Source organism: Cherax quadricarinatus, chromosome 39 (genome assembly GCF_038502225.1).
Source record: "Cherax quadricarinatus isolate ZL_2023a chromosome 39, ASM3850222v1, whole genome shotgun sequence".
In the NCBI taxonomy this organism is placed as follows: domain Eukaryota; kingdom Metazoa; phylum Arthropoda; class Malacostraca; order Decapoda; family Parastacidae; genus Cherax; species Cherax quadricarinatus.
The window spans coordinates 829,145-850,000 of record NC_091330.1 but is presented as its reverse complement, the minus strand read 5'-3'; the positions used below and the strand labels follow the sequence as shown (position 1 = coordinate 850,000).

General features: G+C 43.8%; 1 protein-coding gene across 4 annotated transcripts in view; it reads right to left on the bottom strand.

The window, feature by feature from the left end:
• The window catches only part of LOC128696260 (ras-related and estrogen-regulated growth inhibitor-like protein), a 46,098-nt gene extending 27,492 nt beyond the window's left edge, over nt 1-18,606 (bottom strand). Inside the window, exons 1-2 of one of the 4 annotated variants that reach the window (XM_070092249.1) lie at nt 18,478-18,606; nt 15,527-15,794 (exon numbers count right to left, since the gene is read on the bottom strand). Coding sequence is in view for 1 of the 4 variants with exons in the window: in XM_070092247.1 (XP_069948348.1) it covers nt 5,042-5,064 (23 nt within the window). In the remaining 3 variants the exon portion in view is untranslated. Of the gene's footprint in view, nt 1-5,041; nt 5,636-15,526; nt 15,923-18,477 lie in introns of those variants that run through there. The other 3 variants (XM_070092250.1, XM_070092248.1, XM_070092247.1) reach the window with 3 other exon arrangements.
• Between the last annotated feature and the right edge of the window lie 2,250 nt (nt 18,607-20,856).

The following is a 20,856-nucleotide window of genomic DNA, read 5'->3' as shown; positions in this document are numbered from 1 at the left end:
AACTGTTGCTGGAAGTGCCTGTGTAACTGTTGCTGGCAGTGCCTGTGTAACTGTTGCTGGCAGTGCCTATGTAACTGTTGCTGGCATTGCCTGTGTAACTGTTGCTGGAAGTGTCTGTGTAACTGTTGCTGGCAGTGCCTGTGTAACTGTTGCTGGAAGTGCCTGTGTAACTGTTGCTGGCAGTGCCTATGTAACTGTTGCTGGCAGTGCCTGTGTAACTGTTGTTGGCAGTGCCTGTGTAACTGTTGCTGGAAGTGCCTGTGTAACTGTTGCTGGAAGTGTCTGTGTAACTGTTGCTGGCAGTGCCTGTGTAACTGTTGCTGGCAGTGCCTATGTAACTGTTGCTGGCAGTGCCTGTGTAACTGTTGTTGGCAGTGCCTGTGTAACTGTTGCTGGAAGTGCCTGTGTAACTGTTGCTGGAAATGTCTGTGTAACTGTTGCTGGCAGTGCCTGTGTAACTGTTGCTGGCAGTGCCTGTGTAACTGTTGCTGGAAGTGCCTGTGTAACTGTTGCTGGAAGTGCCTGTGTAACTGTTGCTGGCAGTGCCTGTGTAACTGTTGTTGGCAGTGCCTGTGTAACTGTTGCTGGAAGTGCCTGTGTAACTGTTGCTGGAAATGTCTGTGTAACTGTTGTTGGCAGTGCCTGTGTAACTGTTGCTGGAAGTGCCTGTGTAACTGTTGCTGGCAGTGCCTGTGTAACTGTTGCTGGCAGTGCCTGTGTAACTGTTGCTGGCAGTGCCTGTGTAACTGTTGCTGACAGTGCCTGTGTAACGGTTGCTGGCAGTGCCTGTGTTCTTTAAGAATGCCGCTGTCATACTTTTGGTTCCCTGGTAGTCTTGAACGGCACCACTCTCTGCGCTTGTTGCTGGCTGGTCGTTGTGGTGCCACGCCACCTACGACTTGCTGCTTTTGGTTTCATAAATTGTCGTTATCAGTGCCGCTGCTGCCTCCGCCTCCGCCTCCGCCGCTGTTGCTCCTGCTGTTGCTGCTGCTGCTGCTGCTGCTACTGCTGCTGCTGCTGCTGCTGCTGCTGCTGCTGCTGCTGCTGCTGCTGCTACTGCTGCTGCTGCTGCTGCTGCTGCTGCTGCTGCTACTGCTGCTGCTGCTACTGCTGCTGCTGCTACTGCTGCTGCTGCTGCTGCTGCTGCTGCTGCTGGGGGTCAAACAGCAAGCAGTGTTCAACAAAGGGTTTAATGTGTAAGGTAGAATCTCATTGCACTTTGTATTAAATGCTTGGATTATAATGACGAAAAAAGTACACTACGATAATAGGATAATAGTGCACTATAATAAATTATTATAGAAAACTAATAAATGATAAGAGTACACTAATAAATAATTAGAGTGTACTTGGTAATGAGTTACATTACACACTCATCACGTAAGTGAAGGTAGTAACTCTGAGAGTGTTCCTGACGAAGGCACTCAGTAGAGTGCTTGAGCCCCAGCCAAGGATACAAGAATGTGCTACATGTTAAGTGAAGCGCACCACGACTGTTCCTTCAGATCAGATCTTGATAGATAGAGATTGGATGTCGTTTGTTTCCTCACCGTTCATGCGTTGCTGCAGCTCAACAGCTGCAGCAACACGGTCAACTTCCTGTTCGCAAGAAAACAACAGTGAAAGATTGAAGAATCTCTATTTTTTTTTATTCTCTCTTTTACAGAATAAGAGATGTTTTTTCCTAGTTCAGCTCATCTCAAAATCTTGCATTATCTACTATGGACGCGACCCACAGGCAGATGTAAGTAGACTTGCACATGTGTGTTGTTCTCGGTCTTAGGAATAAGAGATGTTAAGATAGGTACATAATCATTAGTGACTCACTCATGCATTGGTTTTCACGTCTAGAATAAATGCTTATAGGCAAACTAGGAATACTGAATGTGATAATAACCCGAACAAGCATTAAACATGGATAATGAGATAGAGGCTAGTATAGAACAAAAGAGTAGAACCAATGTTGTAAGCCAGAGCAGACACATACACACACACACACACACACACACACACACACACACACACACACACACACACAAACACACACACACACACACACACATATATATATATATATATATATATATATATATATATATATATATATACACACACACACAGACCAGAAAGGGACACCAGCAAGGAATAGACCAACAAGTGTTGGACGACATACATACAGATGAGGAGGAGGTTAAGAAACTGCTAAGGGGCATCGATACCTCAAAGGCAATGGGACCGGACAACATCGCCCCTTGGGTCCTTAGAGAGGGAGCAGATATGTTGTGTGTGCCATTTACCACAATCTTCAACACGTCCCTGGAAACTGGGCAACTACCTAAGGTATAGAAGACGGCAAATGTAGTTCCCATTTTTAAAAAAGGAGACAGAAAAGAGGCACTAAACTATAGACCTGTGTCACTGACGTGTATAGTATGCAAAGTTATGGAGAAGATTATCAGGAGGAGAGTGGTGGAGCACCTGGAACGGAACAAGAGTATAAACGCCAACCAGCATGGATTCACGGAAGGAAAATCCTGTGTCACAAACCTTCTGGAGTTTTATGATAAAGTAACAGAAGTAAGACACGAGAGAGAGGGGTGGGTTGATTGCATCTTCTTGGACTGCAAGAAAACCTTTGACACAGTTCCTCACAAGAGATTAGTGCAGAAGCTAGAGGATCAGGCTTATATAACAGGAAGGGCACTGCAATGGATCAGAGAATACCTGACAGGGAGGCAACAACGAGTCATGGTACGTAATGATGTATCACAATGGGCACCTGTGACGAGCGGGGTCCCACAGGGGTCGGTCCTAGGACCAGTGCTATTTTTGGTATATGTGAACGACATGGTGGAAGGGTTAGACTCAGAAGTGTCCCTGTTCGCAGACGATGTGAAGTTAATGAGGAGAATTAAATCAGATGAGGACTGGGCAGGACTTCAAAGAGACCTGGACAGACTGGACACCTGGTCCAGCAACTGGCTTCTCGAATTTAATCCTGCCAAATGCAAAGTCATGAAGATAGGGGAAGGACAAAGAAGACCGCAGACAGAGTATAGGCTAGGTGGCCAAAGACTGCAAACCTCGCTCAGGGAGAAAGATCTAGGAGTGAGTATAACACCGAGCATGTCTCCGGAAGCACACATCAACCAGGTAACTGCTACAGCATATGGGCGCCTGGCAAACCTGAGAACAGCGTTCCGATACCTTAATAAGGAATCGTTCAAGACACTGTACACCGTGTACGTCAGGCCCATACTGGAGTATGCAGCACCTGTTTGGAACTCGCACTTGATAAAGCACGTCAAGAAACTAGAGAAAGTGCAAAGGTTTGCGACAAGGTTAGTTCCAGAGCTAAGGGGAATGTCTTAGGGTCAGGGGAGACATGATAACGACATATAAAATACTGCGCGGAATAGACAAGGTGGACAAAGACAGGATGTTCCAGGGAGGGGACACAGAAACAAGAGGTCACAATTGGAAGTTGAAGACACAGATGAGTCAGAGAGATATTAGGAAGTATTTCTTCAGTCATAGAGTTGTCAGGCAGTGGAATAGCCTAGAAAGTGATGTAGTGGAGGCAGGAACCATACATAGTTTTAAGACGAGGTATGATAAAGCTCATGGAGCGGGAAGAGATTGGACCCAGTAGCAACCGGTGAAGAGGCGGGGCCAGAAGCTAGGACTCGACCCCTGCAACCACAAATAGGTGAGTATAAATAGGTGAGTACTGTAATCCCAGATGTAGACGTGGCGGATGGGCCTCATACTGTGGAACTGGTGGTCACGGCCGATGGGCCTGGTATTGTGGAACAGGTGGTCAAGGCCGATGGGCCTGATGCTGTGGAAGTGGTGGTTACGGCCGATGGGCCTGGTACTGTGGAACTGGTGGTCACGGCCGATGGGCCTGGTACTGTGGAACTGGTGGTCACGGCCGATGGGCCTGGTACTGTGGAACTGGTGGTCACGGCCGATGGGCCTGGTACTGTGGAACTGGTGGTCACGGCCGATGGGCCTGGTACTGAGGAACTGGTGGTCACGGCCGATGGGCCTGATACTGTAGAACTGTGTTCATGGCCCACACCTCTAAGCTGACATAAGACGAAGCTATAATTTCTGGACTCCTGTTAAAACATCGCTTCCCATTACCAGAACTAAAGTATATGAATTACATGTCAACAAACAGTACTCAATATCACACATCAAAATGTTTACATGCCCAAACACCGCGTTGCCAGACATCTCACAGTCATATTTCTTTATTTTCTGTTTTTTTTTTTTTTGCGTAGTATATGTTACTTATCCTAACTTAACCTAACGTAAAATAAATATAAAATATTTTTTTATAACTTCGGGTAACGTTTAAAAGTTAAGGCTGGGAATGACGTAAGGAAACGAACAGCGTAAAATAAGATGACACAGTGACAAAGAGTTGGCACAGTGGCACTGGCTGGTGACGTAGTTTGAAGCTACTTTCTTCTTGAAAAACTATTAGGCAAAAAAAAAAAATCCTGTTAGTAATAGCAAATTCATGCTGTAAGGAAGAGGACACTGTGAGTGTGAGTGTTGTAAACGTCAACTATGAGAGAGGACACTGTAAGAGTGTTGTAAACGTCAACTGTGAGAGAAGACACTGTAAGAGAGTGTTGTAAAAGTCAACTATGAGAGAGGACACTGTAAGAGAGTGCTGTAAACGTCAACGGTGAGAGAGGACAATGTAAGTGTGAATGTTGTAAATATGAATAACGAGAGAGAGAGAGTCACTGAAAGTTTAATTTCTCTTAAGTTGGTCTATATGAAAGAACATATTCGACTGCTCTAAATTTTTATCAAAAGAAACATTTGACTGTTGTAACCAAGAGAGACGATCCACTAAGTTGCACTTCCTTCACGCAACATGAGACAACATACAGTTGCACCACGAGGCTATACAAAGACTCTTGCAAATTGTCAACAACGAGCAGAACCTGGCAAATTTGCCTGCTGGAAGCTTGCAATATCAGAGAAAAAACACATGTTGCGTGTTAGTGGTTAGACTCACCCGAACTTTGTGTCGAGGACCATCTTGGTGCGGGAGTCTCTGACACAGCCACACTTCAGCTCGCTAGATGTGCTCACGCGCCTGGCTATAATTACCACAGTGTAACACGCCACTGCCACCTCCTACACACACTCTCACTGCGATACACAACACAATCAACGTAGGCCTGGGAAGGAAATACGATATTACAGATTTTTCATTCTTGGATCTGATCACTTTGAATTACTATCATCCAGTGTCTTGAATTCACTGGCTTCTTGATTTTACTTCGCAACTGGTTGTGTGGCGTATACTATCTGTGTGTGTTGTATGACCAGGACAAAGAGGCACTTCAGAGTGTGTTGAAGTGTGGCACTCTTGAGCTGAGTGGGCGGTGGTGGGCCGCCTTTGATTCGGAGCGGCGGTAGGCGGCCCTTGAAAGTTTGAGAGACGATGGGCGGCTTCTGACTATTTAGGGGCGAAGGTGGGTGGCTCCTGAGCGTTAAGGGTGGTGGTGGGCGGGCAGAGAGGCGACGTAGGTGAGGACCACTACGCTGCTGGAGCCTTGGTGCTACTGTGTCCCCGAGTCTTGCGATACTGGTGGTAATTTTAACTGGCGAGGCTCCGTGTGTGTGTGTGTGTGTGTGTGTGTGTGTGTGTGTGTGTGTGTGTGTGTGTGTGTGTGTGTGTGTGTGTGTGTGTGTGTGTGTGTGTGTGTGTGTGTGTGTGTGTGTGAGTGAGTGATTGTGTGATTTTGTGCATTTTCTTACTTATGTTTGCTCCAGTCAATTCATAGCTCCTGGACCGGACCCATACTTCTTTTCGACCGTTTTTTCTTATTTCTGGCATCAAGGCCAGATCATGTCTACTCTTGAAATTGTGTACGGTTTCTGACTCCTGTGTCTGACTCTCTGTGTCGACCACCTGTACTCCTTAGTTCCCTCTTCTTGTGTATCAAACAGCTCTATGTAAACCTCTTAGTATTGTGTATGTCATGACCATGTTTCCTTGGCCCCTCTTTTTTACAGTGTTATTCTGAATTACTTAAGTATCTCCTCATAGTCCATTCCCTCCTGGTTCCAGCACTATTCTTACTGAAAGTCTTTGGATCATCTATTTTTATTATATGCTAAACAGATGGTTCTAAAAGTACTCCAAGATGGGGCTAGCGTACGTTGTTTATAATGTCATAAATGTATGAAAAATACAAAAAACACAATACCATTACTGGAACACCCAAACTTTACCAGGTTCCTGGAATAATTGTGCAGAGTAGAACACAAAATATCTGTTAGATATGGACAGGTAAATTTAGAGATCTTTCAACGCAAAAAAAAAAAATATGAGAAGCACGCCAGTAACTGGAATGGGACAACTCACCCGTGTTGTCATACAGTGCCTGGGAATGAAAGGCACTCAGATTTAATCCAAGAGAGGGGGTGGGGAGGGGAGGGGAGGGGAGGGGGAAAGAGGGGGGGACAGATATACTCAAAGTCCAAATATGTGAGAAAGTGATCATTAACTTGTCCAAGTTCTAAAGATGCATCTCGTCATATCTGGGGACCAATTGCGACGATGAACGCCTTTTCTCGAAGATAAAACTAATGGAAAACTCTCCGTGATCAAGCATGGGTCAACAAGACCTCTCTTCCACTCCTCTCTCTCCTCTCTCTCTCTCTCTCTCTCTCTCTCTCTCTCTCTCTCTCTCTCTCTCTCTCTCTCTCTCTCTCTCTCTCTCTCTCTCTCTCTCTCTCTTATTTTTTATACACATGGTCTAACAAGGTTAGGTTAAGGATCCCTAACTTTATTGACAAGCTATTGACAAGTTAAGGATTCCTAATTTTATTGACAAGCTATTGACAAGTTAAGGATTCCTAATTTTATTGACAAGTTAAGAGCTGTTACCTACATCAGCTCATTTGAAAACATTTTTATTGTTATGAAACATACTAGTAGGGAACAGGATGAAGTTGGAGCCATCTGCGGGCCAGCATTTTCATTTGATCAATTGACTTTATCTCGTTGACATCATAATGCTGTACAAATGTGTTCCACACTCGAATCATCCCGGGGATAAATGATCTCAGACGAAGTGATGTTCTGGAGAAGGGTACAGCCAGAGTGAAGTTGCTGCTTACTGCCCGTCTTGTGGCATAGAAGCTTGCTTCTCGCTGTCCCAGACAATATATTTCATAAATACACACCGTTAAAGATATTTAACTGTTACCATGGACACAACGTCTACCAGAGACAAAAACTGATTCCAGAAACACAGAGATGATTTCAAAATTATTTAGCTGGTCTTATAGTCGAATGAATTGAGAGCGCACCTGGTCGCTGCCACAGAAATATGAGTGTGTTCAGACACTGTTGGCCGCTGTTGCTGAGTTGAGACACCGTGTGGGAATGTAATGTTGAGTTGGCACTCTCTTGGCTCTCAATAAATAGATATTCCTTAAACTGGTATTGATAGTGCGTGTGTGTGTGTGTGTGTGTGTGTGTGTGTGACGGAGATCAGTTCCTGGATCCGCCACCTAGACAGGAGCGGAACCAGGTTTTTATTATTGGGGGGTTTGGGGGTCTAGCTGGCTGGATGGGGGCTAGGGGGGCTAAGGGGGCTAAGGGGGCTAGGGGGGCTAGGGGGCTAGGGGGCTAGGGGGGCTAGGGGGCTAGGGGGGCTAGCTGACTTCATGGGGGCTAGGGGGGATGGGGACTAGGGTGTCTAGCTGGCTTGATGGGGGCTAGGGGGCTTGGGGGTCTAGCTGGCTGGATGGGGGCTAGGGGCTTGGGGGTCTAGCTGGCTGGATGGGGGCTAGGGGGCTTGGGGGTCTAGCTGGCTGGATGGGGGCTAGGGGGCTTGGGGGTCTAGCTGGCTGGATGGGGGCTAGGGGGCTTGGGGGTCTAGCTGGCTGGATGGGGGCTAGGGGGACTAGTTGGTTCAATGGGAGGTCTAGGAGAACACTTGTGTTAGATCAATTATAAAAATGTTTTCTCAAGATCCTTTTATTCTCACTTTATAAGAGTGAAAAACAAACCTCAACATTAAAGCATATGAACAATACTTTCAGGAAATAACATCAATATATAACTTGTCACCAAAAGATAATAATAACAATATAATCAAATTAAGCGCTAAACTCGAAAGAGTTGATATACTCTCAAATTAGAGGCTCAGGGTAACTAAAAAGTTATAGCAAAGTTATTCTTCTGTTGTTATAGTTAGAAGCAAAAGTATCAATGATAATAGCCACATTCAGACTTTCAGTCTTTTTTTGAATTCATAGATATAAAAAGCAATACCACTTGTTCTGTTGTCACTACTAGTTTTCTTCAAGTTACTGTCAGTTGCAGGCAGGATAAACTACGCTCACTAGCTGCAGAATTAACCATCAAAGTCACACGGATGCTCACCGGTTTATACAGATCTATGGAAGCATCACGGTGTGGTCTGAACACAGCAGTAAGTTCAAGTGAAATTAAAAAAAGTGGTTATTAAAATATCCATTAATTTTTAAAGAGGTGGACCGTTAAGCCAGCGGAAGGCCTCGGTTATATGACCAAGAGTTCCAGCTGTGGGTCATCGTCTGACTAAGACCCGCGTCAGGAAACACTTGTCCTGTTTCCTGAGGAACCTTACCTAACCTGACCTCAAATGGAGTTGTGACAGAATGAACAAGTTGTTGTTTTGTCTTACAAGAAGACGTCGCATTTAATGAAGCTCTACACCCAAAGTTTCCCCTTTTATACCATAACTTTATGACATCTCCAGAATATAAGATTTCTGAAGAAATAAAGCAATCTGGAGGATTCAGTGCTGATGAACCATTCAGTATGATACACGAATTGTTCGAAATTTATCTTTTTAATTCGCTGACTAATATGCGTTTAACAGGAAAGAAAACATTGTGCAGAATTCATGAGAAACAGTCATTTTCTGACGTTAGCCAAGTTGAGAATCATCAACAAGCTCCTCCTGTATATGTGACTGAGAGCGTTGTCGTACTTTTTCTTGTTGCACGTCAGTGCCAGCCGCTTCACACAAATGAACTGCATCTTGCCAGATACCCTGTCATGAATTTTCACAGCGTTCTTCCTGAAGCTCACACATGACTGACTTAACAAGATCAACAGCAGAAGCCAGTGGAGGAGAGGAGACCGAAGGTGGTCAGACAGTGACTTACTGATATGCAGTAAAGTCTTCACTGAAGACTCCATGAGCTGAACTCGTTTCCAGGCTGAGGGACGGGCCACCTCAAACTATTTTTGTGAGGTTGATGGACTGATTACATCATCTTTATCTCGTCACTTCTGCTGCCTACAATCCATTCTCTGCATTTGATTGACTGAAGAAGCATACAGCGTAGGCGAAACATTTCAACAATAAATATGCCCAATGTTGCACGTGTCTTATTCATCAGCTTTTATACCATTTTCATTTTCAGCTATCTACTGTGCTTTCCGTCTCCTGGAATGCGTGGAGGATCTCACCATGTTCAGACATATTCTGGAAGGCACACGCAATACGTGCTTCTGTTGCACAACCAGCTTGATGAGTGACACTGGTGTATTCAGTATAACATCCTCTGTTTGGTGAGGTGGGTGGTGTAATGGGTGGTGTGATGGGTAGTATGATGGGTGGTGTGGAGTGGCACTGTGGCCCTGACACCTTGAATCTGCCTCCCTGTCTATTAATACCACTGGCACTCACAGGAAAGGAAGAAGCAAGTGAACAGGGCCAGAGTGCAAGTGAAGTATGGGAGGGAGGGAGAGAGAGAGAGAGAGAGAGAGAGAGAGAGAGAGAGAGAGAGAGAGAGAGAGAGAGAGAGAGAGAGAGAGAGAGAGAGAGAGAGAGAGAGAGAGAGAGAGACTCGCCAGCAGTAAAGCCCAGCAAGAAATCAGTTGCCGAATAAGCAGGGAAACACAAGAAATACAAGAAATAGGAGAATACCCTCCTAGGCACCTCGGCAGTGCTCCCGCTGTTACTGAAGGAGGCACACCACTGATAACTGTCTACAAGATATCTGGTGAAATTATTGCCACAAGAAGGAACATCAGAAATACTGCTGTCGAAACAAAAAGATACATGACAGAATCATAGGTTCTTTAGACATTTATTCTCAGAACAAACCAGCAGAATCTCAGATCTAGTGAGCACCCATACACGTTATCCATCCGGCTAATCCTATCTCAGCCCAGCAAGTGGTTTCCGGCCACAAAGCTACGTCCCAGTGGCTGCCCCAGTGTCCTACTTGACTCAAGGGCAAACACCTTACACACCTACATAGCCAAGCTGAACGTAAACATGAGGAGCCCGTCTATCGGTATCCTGTCTGTCAACATTAGTCTTCATTACCAATATTGGCGAGCTCACACATTTTCGTGAATACCCATCATCCTGACATGATTGCCATTGCTGAGACATTCTTGGACAACAGAATTCCTGAAAATTTTCCTAGTAAGGCTGGCTACTCTTCATGGATGCGACAAGACAGGCAACGACAACTAGGAGGCGTTGTTGTGTGCTTTTCTACAAGTGTTCATGCCCAGCTTATTGATGTTGCCTTTCCTAATCACCTGGAAATGATATTCTTCAGGCTATGCACAAACCCTAGCCTAGCACCTTCACACCAGCATGTGCAATGTACAGACTTCAATGACAACGCACATAGGAGAAAGCTTATAACAACGTGCAATGTACAGACTTCAACGACAACGAGCAAACCCGATCAACTTCCTAATGGAAAACGTGGAAACACTTCTGTTCAAGCATAATTTAATTGTTGGTGACCTCAACCAGGATCTTATACAAAGGGATTTCGATGAACTTCTTCAGGCAAAATATGTTGATTTAGCTCAATTTCCTTAACTTACAGCTGTAACAGTTAGGTTAGGCAGTTAATTTATATTTAAAAGGAGATTTATGTCACTGAAGAGCTCTATGTTAGAGCCAGCCTTCGCATCACCTGAAATTTATGGACACCATTCACACACTGCTGTTCTGAAACCACTGAGAGAGGTAATAGTTAGGTGACCGACAACACGATGGCTTTTGTCATGTTGTAAAGATAGCTCCAGCCATGTTGTCAACACAGCGCCAACCATGTTGCAAACACAGCTCCAGCCATGCTGTAAACGGCTCCAGGCATGTTGTAAACACAGCTGCAGTGATGTCAGAGGTAACGCTCAAGATTTAGTCCATAGTTTTCTCCATGGTTGCTCTGCCCGTACGTTTTTAATTATATATTTTCTGCCTCACTTCGCATACAGGCTGAGTCCGCATTCTCGCTTCATCTCATCAAAAATTTTAAACAAGTTCCAGAATTTTTAAATTAACTTGAATTCACAGAGCTTTGCTGTACATAAAGAGCTTAAAAACTACTTTATGAGTGAGTGGCTGAGAGGACTATGTCTTGATCTGGACGCTATGAAACTGTAGCCCAGCAAGTGGAAGGAGATATGTCCAAATGTCTTAAGACTATGTCCTCTGTTGTTACTTTAACGTCCTGTTAAGATAACAAAAAATGGTAAATGTATTGGGGAATACTGGTAACGACGATTTTGTATGGGTGTGAGACGATGTTCTTCGAATATGGCAGCGACAAGGAGGAAGAAGGTGGAGGCAGTGGTAGTGTTGTGTCTGAGAGCAATGTGTGTAAAATAAATAGTGCTCAGAGACTATGGGGTGAAGAAACTAGAAGATGATGTGGGATTTTTGAGATCATGTGCTCATGTAGAAAATATAACTTAGGATCAACTTATAAAGATGATGCATAAATTTATCGTGAATGGAAGGAAGTGTCGAGGTCGTCAGCAGCAAAAAAAGGTTGTAAGGAGACACTGAAGGAGCTTTTAAACAGTTAGCCTTCGGCAGGCCTTTACGAGTGTTTTAGATTAGAGTATAAACAAGTGATAGGATTTAACGTGCTATGGGAGTGCAGGTAAGGTAGCATCTGCAAATAGTTTCTGGAAATCTAGTCAGCAGTACTTGAATTGTACAGGTGAGTACAATGTCCACACTCTGAGTGAAAGGTGGAGATGTGGCTTGGTGGGTCACTTTTCAGTGGCAACACAGTTAGGGAATGATTGATAATAAATGTGATTCTTCTCTTGATCATTCTGCCATTGTGAGAAACGGCCAACATGTTTTTAATAATAATAATAATATAATTCACAAAAACACCTCTTTACGAAGGGCAGTTCCTAGAGGTCAGGTCAGTGGTTCAGCCGTCAGGTGTCACCAGGTGAGGGCGGGTCGGGATCTGAACGGAAGGTTAAGTTTTCCTAGTGTTGATCTTGTACAAAGCACACGATGGGTTTGGGCGTAATACACATTTCACTGTTCTGTCCGCTGATTGAAGTGAAGTGGATAGTGACCGTATCAAGATAATGGTGTGTCACTTTCACGATAAATTAATTGTGACGTCCAACATCAGTGACTTCTCTACAACACGACTTGACTTCAGCGATTTATATGTTTTTGAAGATAAAGTGTTTTGTGAATTTCTTTGTATTTGATTAAGCTCACTGTTGGTGAAGCATCGTAAAAGGAGAAAAAACACTGAAATCTGCGTTACCATTGATTTCCGAGGCCTATGGAATGAATAACATATGGGAAAATAGAAAAATGGTGATTTATCAATTTTCCAACAACTGACGTTAGATTGAGTGGATTGTAAACAGAAGGTAAGGACGTGTATTCTGATTTTTTAAGCAGATATTACAGTTATGACCATTTTCATGACCTTCTAGCCTCGTGGGTCTACCCCGAGGATCAACGTCCTCACGGCTCGGTCCCATACCAAGTGCGCTATCATGCCTATTCTTAAAGCTGTGTATGAAGTCTACCTCCACCATCTTTTCATGTAGGTAATTCTGGTTTCTAACCACAATGAAGCTGAAAAAATGACGTCCATGTGATTCAATGGTGACTAACTTCTATGTACACCAGTTCCAGTTTCCCGCCTCTCGAATAATCTGTCCCTGTCTACCCTTGTTGCTCTCGAGTATTTTGTACGCCATTATCATGTCTCCCTCTGGGTTTCCCATTATCCATAGTCACCAGGCTGAGTTCTCTTAGTCTCTCCTCGCAGTTTATTCCATTTAAATCCGGAGCTTAAGTCTAGTGGCAGAACTAAGCACTTTGTGCAGTGTCATGGCTTGTTTTAACAGGTGTGGGCTCCATGCTGATTCTGCTTATTCAAAGAGGGGCCTGACATGTCGTAATTAAGGCAATGAAGGACTCGTTGTTGAGATTCTTAAAAGCTAATCTTAATTCTCAAAGCATGCATTAACCTGAGCAGTTTTTAAGATGATGTTCACCTTTGACGATGTGTTGAGTTAAGTCCTTCACCTTGAGGGATGTTTATGGCCTCTGTTCTCTGAGTCGGTGTTTATTTATGTATGAGTTGAATGTATTTACCTAGTTGAGTTTATAACTGTTCTTCCTATTTCCTTAATCAGTCGTGATCTGTGTATAATTTGTTTTTGAAATCGTTGTTGGAACTCCCTTCTATATCATTCTTCTGCTCAAAACATTTATTCCAATATCATTCTAAAAGTACTTCCTAATTTTTATTGTGAAACTCACCTAAATGTACAACTTCCACGTGTCTCTCGTGTCGTTTTCCCGTCCCTAGTAACCAGCAGCCAGTATGATGGAAACACGCTTCTCTTTCAACCCATAAAATATACAAATATGACCTGTTCTTCCTATCACATCAAAGACAGTGTCTGCCTAATAAATGGTCCTTATAAACATCAGCGATGAGATAGAGTGTTCAGGAAAGAAACAGATTGGTGCCATTTATAAAAATGTCTTACTCTAGTTGAGAATAGGCTAGTCTGTATTTAGCCACCCAGTCAATGTCCCAAAGTACTTTGTATGTCATGATCAAGTTTCCTTTCCAGTCTCCGACAAACCAAAATGTTGGTATGCAACGTAAAGAAAAACGATCGTGTATCATCAGAAAAGATTAAAAACACAATGAAAGCAAATAGTCAGATGTCTAGATACTGATGTTTTTGTATTTTTTAAGTTCACTAATAAACATCCTTAAACCGTGTGAGCATTTTATGCGTCCAAACACTTGTTGAGGTGAGCATTTCTTGTGTAGAAACTTGTTCTGTATTCTACAAGTCGTTAGATTTAGCTTGTACTGTCTCTCCTTAAGTCTTTTGTTACATATTTCCTGTATTAGTTTCTTAGACACACCTCTGTGGTGTCTCCAGTTTATTTTCCTAGTAACTTTGCTAGGTTTGGGCTTCATGCTGGGGATGCAAACTCGAGGACTGGTCTTTCGTATGTCTTTTGTAGGAATATGAGGATTCTTTGTCCAATTTCCCAAAACTAAGTTTTACCTGGGTCAGTCTGGTGTGCACCACTACTGTCATTATCTTCATGTGTACTGTAGAAGATTAGTTGGGAATTAGTTTTACTTACAACTCTTTCCTGATTCCTGCTTCTGTGTTGATTTTTTCTTCATCCGGGATACTTACTATTTTCTCCTCTCCATTGCAAACTCTTCTGTCAGCTGTGGCACTCAAGCTTCTCTCCTCTCCTCTCTCAGCTGTGGCAAATCTTAAAGCTTTCTCAAGATTCTTTATGTGTTTGACTAGTATTGAGTGTGTGTGTGTGTGTGTGTGTGTGTGTGTAGGAATGAAATACACTGCATATATCATACGCGTGGTGTTAAGCACCGGTATCATACGTGTGGTGTTAAGCACCAGTATGATACGTGTGGTGTTAGACACCAGTATCATACGTGTGGTGTTAAGCGCCAGTATCATATGTGTGGTGTTAGACACCAGTATCATACGTGTGGTGTTAGACACCAGTATCTAAGCTGGTGTCTGCAGCTACGCAGACGCGCAGCTCTCCGGCCAGCTTTATTTTTCCCTTGGTCAAATTAAGATGCAAGATCAAGAGTTGCCAGATGATATTGAGATCTGGCGAGGAGCGACGACGTGAGGCTGAATCATGTGAGCGAGGCAGAGAAAGGGATAGTGAGAGAGAAGGAGAGGCATGGCAAAAAAAGAAATAGGTGGTTGATGTCTTGCGGAAGTGGGGGTTGAGGAGGAAAGAAGAGGGACTAGGATGGGGTCTTAGTGAGGGGATGGGATGGCAGGCAGGCGGGTGTTCCAGCCAGCCTGTATTATTACTGTTGTAATCAAAACTAAGCGCTAAACCCACAAGAGTGATGCAGCAGCCAACCTGTAGCTCACCTACATTTTAACAGTATTTTTTTTTTACCCAGGATTTGACTTAAAGTGGAACTGGAGTTTTGCACATATTTATGCAGCAGTTTTTCTGTCTGTGACCCACAACAGTCGACTAACACCTGGTATTAATCTTCAGTACTGGGTGAGAGGAGCCAAGAAATGACAAGAAAGACAAAGTTAAGAGAGGGAGGTAAGGAAGGAGGGTAAAATGAAAAGTAAGTGGAAATGGAAGAGAATAAAAGAAGTGTAGAGAGAGAGACAACAACAACAACATTCTAAAGTACTCACCTAATTGTGGAGGGAGACGCTCTGGGCGACCAGGAAGCCCAGTGTTGCTGTGGTTATTGATGGTGACAGTGGTAGTCACGTGACGGCGGTGACAACGATACTGGTCACGTGATGCTGGTGAGACAATAGTTCTACGGTTTCCCGATGGGATATTATTTTGCACATCAGGTGGAGAGAGAGTTTGCAGGAAGGTTGAAGCGGGTCTCCCGCTGCTCTGCGCTGGGCAGCTCTTCCACGCTAAATGTATGTAACTCCACTGTTTTAATATCTACTTTTTTTCAATTACAGCATACAGAAATATACAAAATAAACTATATATTCAGTAACATAAATGTCAAATACCTGAGTCAATATCTAATATAGAGGAATTTTCACTAACTCTTCCCAGTTTTTCCTCTGAAACAAGTCGAAATTTTTTTTACAAATGTTTCTACATGATAACTGAGTTGCTTGCAGATCTCTTAAATACATCCTCTCATAAGATCACACAATTGTCTTTAATTTCCACCGGATTAAGGGGAAAATCAATTAGCAAATTTAACTGTGGGAGAAGGTAACTAGTGTGCAAAGCCCAAGTAGGACAGACACCCTCACTCATTCTTGCCAAAGACTTACTCGATCCCCTCGAGCTATATGCTAACTTTAATTACTTCTCTTTTGAGGACTGTACTCAGTCTGGCTCTAGACTGAGTACAGTCATTGCCAGACTGTACTAGGAGCACTTGAAAGAGGAGAGGCCAAAAGTTTACATCCGTAGAGAGGTAATGTAGCTAAGATACGTCGACTACATCACAGTCTTTGCTGCAAGATGCTTCAACACTCTGAATCTGTTTAACAACGCACACTTAGTAGAATCTCCAATCAAATTTATTAGAGAAGAAATGTAGACAGATGCCTTTCCTGGATGTAATAATCTGCGAAAACAAAGACAAACTAGATTTTAAAGTATACTGCAAACCCTCCGACAAAAATGTTTGCTACACGATCTATCTCTTCAAGACAGTATAACAAAGCCTGGAACTATTACTGATTTCTTCCTGAAAGTTCACAGGATTTGTCCTCACCCAAATTCATCAAAAAGGGAGACCAAGTTAATAAAAACTTCGGTACTTCATCACCATCTACAAAAAAGAACAGAGAAGATACTACATAATACCAGACAAGATTCCAACTCCAGTAGATATATAGTTCTACTAGTCAACAACACAAGCAATAATCTCTCCAAATCCTTAGCCAAAGCCAACATCAGGGTTGCTAACATAGCTTCCAACACCATAAAGGAGAACCGTAAGCAAGGGACACTACTGCTGGCATCTACTTGGGTGAAGCCTCCAGAGACCTGAATATAAGTATCAGCGAACATAGAAATGCATGCCAAAGAAACGACAAGTTCACCACTTGTATTATTCACAACAACAACAACCATCTGATGAATTTCCCTGATGCAAATCTAGTCATCAAGGAAGCAGCCAGGAACAGTTGGCTGTTCCTGAAATCTGCTTTGGTTGTCACGACTAACACCATCACACAGAAATCAGATTCTTTCTTAATTTTAGAAACACTGTTGTTAGACACTGTTGTTAGATAAAACTATATGTAGGAACACCACAGCCGACCTGCTGTCTCAACCTAATTTCAAAGCTTAGATGTTTCCGCTTGGCGGAGTCTTATTGTAACACAAAATGTGAACTGCCCACCTCTACATCTCACCGCACGCATCTCCGCTATATATATATAACTTTTTTAACATGATGGCCTTCTCCCACCGAAGCAGGGCGACCCGAAAAAGAAGCCTTTTCACCATCATTCGCACTATCATTGTTCCGCCAGAGGCGCGCAGATACGACAGTTTAGATGTTATTCTAAGCAGCAAACATCCCAAACCTCTTCTTTAGAGTGCAGCCACTGTGCTTCCCACCTGTCTGTGTCTGAAATGATAAAACCTCTTGCGGACAAAACGTCGTATCAATAAAGTTCCATAAACGGCATAATATGTCTTATTCATGTACACCATGATATGCACAAAAGTCAGCTGATCAAGAACTGACTTGAGTACTTTATCCAATTTCGTCTTGAAGAGAGCTAGGGATTTACTGGCAATTTTATTTATGGGTAGGGAGTAGCGAAGAAAGATTAGTATTAAGTAACAAGATGGAGATGGGTAGGAAGCACGGAGAGGAAGGTTAGGGAGAGAGGAGAGAAAAATGGGTAGGGAGCAAAGGAATAAGGGAAAGACTTGAATGAAATGGGAGCGAGAGAAAAATGCTTAAATTTTCCAGTTATTTCATAAACAGCTTGGAAGAACTGGTGATGGACGAATTATATCTGCTTATCTTATGTTTATACTAGCAGTTGTGTCCCCACAATGTAACTATTATACACAGCAGAGTAGATATACACTGGTGTTCCCACAATGTAACTATTATACACAACAGAGTAGATATACATTGGTGTTCCCACAATGTAACTATTATACACAACAGAGTAGATATACACTGGTGTTCCCACAACGTAACTATGTATCACTTTTAATTGGGTAACCTCACACTGTTGGTGTTCCCATAATGTAACTACCATATAGAACTGGGTAGCCTCACACTACTGGTGTTCCCATAATGTAACTACCATATAGAACAATGTAGCCACACACTACTGGTGTTCCCATAATGGAACTACCATATAGAACAATGTAGCCACACACTACTGGTGTTCCCATAATGTAACTACCATATAGAACTGGGTAGCTTCACACTGCACATGTTTCCCAGATTAAAAAAATCTACGTCTCTTTTCATGTTGTGAATGCTCTGTAGATCAAAGTTAGGTCTCTACAGAGCAACATGAAGTCTTTATAGATCACCGTGAGCTCTGTATAGATCACTTTAAGTTCTCTATTAGTCACCGTAGCGCCACTGACACTATGAATATGATCGCTTTATCATTCACTTCACCTCCGGGGGATTCAATATCACATGTACAACACTACAAGAGAGATCACATTGAGGGCCAGGCGTCTGTGTGGAGAGTGCCAGGAGGTGCCCGGAGGTGCCAGGAGGAGCAACAAGGGAGGCCGCCAAGCGCACCTGCTCCCAATCTCCCTCTCCCCTAAACGCCTGCCCGTCCAACCCCTTCACCCCAACTGCATTTACCACCCACCATTTTGGCAGGTGAGACTTCCACCCCCTCCGTACCCCCTCCCATGCTGATACCACTATTACCACCGCCTTCCCATCTTTGTCACTACCGCCATATCTGCCATTCTAATCTTCCAATATCATAACTGCTACAAACAGGGAAGAGCAATCGGCTGATCAGGAAGGGCAGTGATGAGACAATACATATTATGGGACTTGGAAACGAGGCATCCGAAACATTTATATAAATGCATACCTTACCAAGACATGCTGGACATGCACACCTTACCAAGACATGCTGGACATGCACACCTTACTAAGATATGCTGGACATGCACACCTTACCAAGATATGCTGGACATGCACACCTTACCAAGATATGCTGGATATGCACACCTTACCAAGATATGCTGGACATGCACACCTTACCAAGACATGCTGGACATGGACACCTTACCAAGACATGCTGGACATACACACCTTACCAAGACATGCTGGATATGGACACCTTACCAAGACATGCTGGACATACACACCTTACCAAGACATGATGGACATGCACACCTTGCTAAGACATGCTGGACATGCACACCTCACTATTGCTTCGCTGTAGAATGAGAGGTTTGCCTAAAGACTTTCAGTCTAGGGATACCGGTGGTGACCACTTCCAATCAGTAGAGAGAGAGAGAGGACGTCTCAATGTGTACAATTTCTCTCATATACATTATATACACTTCTCAGAGAACATAGATTGTGGGACGCACACTTTTAGGCGTAAATAAACAGCCTATGCACACTTCTCAGTGTATATAAGCTGCGAGACAAACTCTAAATATTGCAGCAGAAATTGTTTTACAGTTCAGCGACTGCATAACCAAGAATGTTAAAAATCTTAAAAGAAAGCAAAGTTAGGTTAGTGTGAAACAAAGATGAAGAAGAAGAAGAGGAAAAAGAAGAAGAAGAAGAAGAAGAAGAAGAAGAAGAAGAAGAAGAAGAAGAAGAAGAAGAAGAAGAAGAAGAAGAAGAAGAAGAAAAAAAAAAAGAAGGAGGAAGAAGCGTAGGAGAAGATTTTTTCCGATTATTGACCTGGAGGGTTAGTGACCCAGAATGAAGAAAATGAAAGATAACCCATGAAAGTCTGTCAGTCTGGGTTGTTTCCGATGGATCTACATCATCCACAAGGTGCTAATCTAATGGAAAATAACTAAGCAGAAAGTTTCCTACTACACAAACAGTCATAGCTAGAAAGATGGATGAGTTGAGTTTAGTTGCACGTGTGGGAAACATTGATGCTTTTTGCAATTATTGAGACATTGTTCCTCTGAGCGAATCTGCCGAGATCTCTTCTTTATTTCTGCAACACTGCAAGCTCCTGCTGATGTGCTGATGCAACAAAAGGCTTGTACTGAACTTGGTGTCAGGGGTGCCAGTGGACTGCTGGTGTTAGGGATGCCAGACTGCTAGTGTCAGGGGAACCAGTGGACTGCTGGTGTCAGGGGTGCCAGACTGCTAGTGTCAGGGGTACCAGTGGACTGCTGGTGTTAGGGATGCCAGACTGCTAGTGTCAGGGGTACCAGTGGACTGCTGGTGTTAGGGATGCCAGACTGCTAGTGTCAGGGGTACCAGTGGACTGCTGGTGTCAGGGGTGCCAGACTGCTAGTGTCAGGGGTACTAGTGGACTGCTGGTGTAAGAGGTGCCAGACTGCTAGTGTCAGGGGTGCCAGACTGCTAGTGTCAGGGGTGCCAGACTGCTAGTGAAAGGGGTGCCAGACTGCTAGTGTCAGGGGTGCCAGATGGCTAGTGTCAGGGGTGCCAGACTGCTAGTGTCAGGGGTGCCAGACTGCTAGTGTCAGGGGTGCCAGACTGCTAGTGTCAGGGGTACCAGTGGACTGCTGGTGTCAGGGGTGCCAAACTGCTAGTGTCAGGGGTGCCAGACTGCTAGTGTCAGGGGTGCCAGACTGCTAGTGTCAGAGGTGCCAGACTGCTAGTATCAGAGGTGCCAGACTGCTAGTGTCAGGGGTGCCAGACAGCTAGTGTCTGGGGTGCCAGACTGCTAGTGTCAGAGGTGCCAGGCTGCTAGTGTCTGGGGTGCCAGACAGCTAGTGTCTGGGGTGCCACAGACAAGGTAGAGAACGCTGCATCAGAGAAAACGGAACATTCACTATCAACTCTATAACTAAAGTAAAATAAGAATTT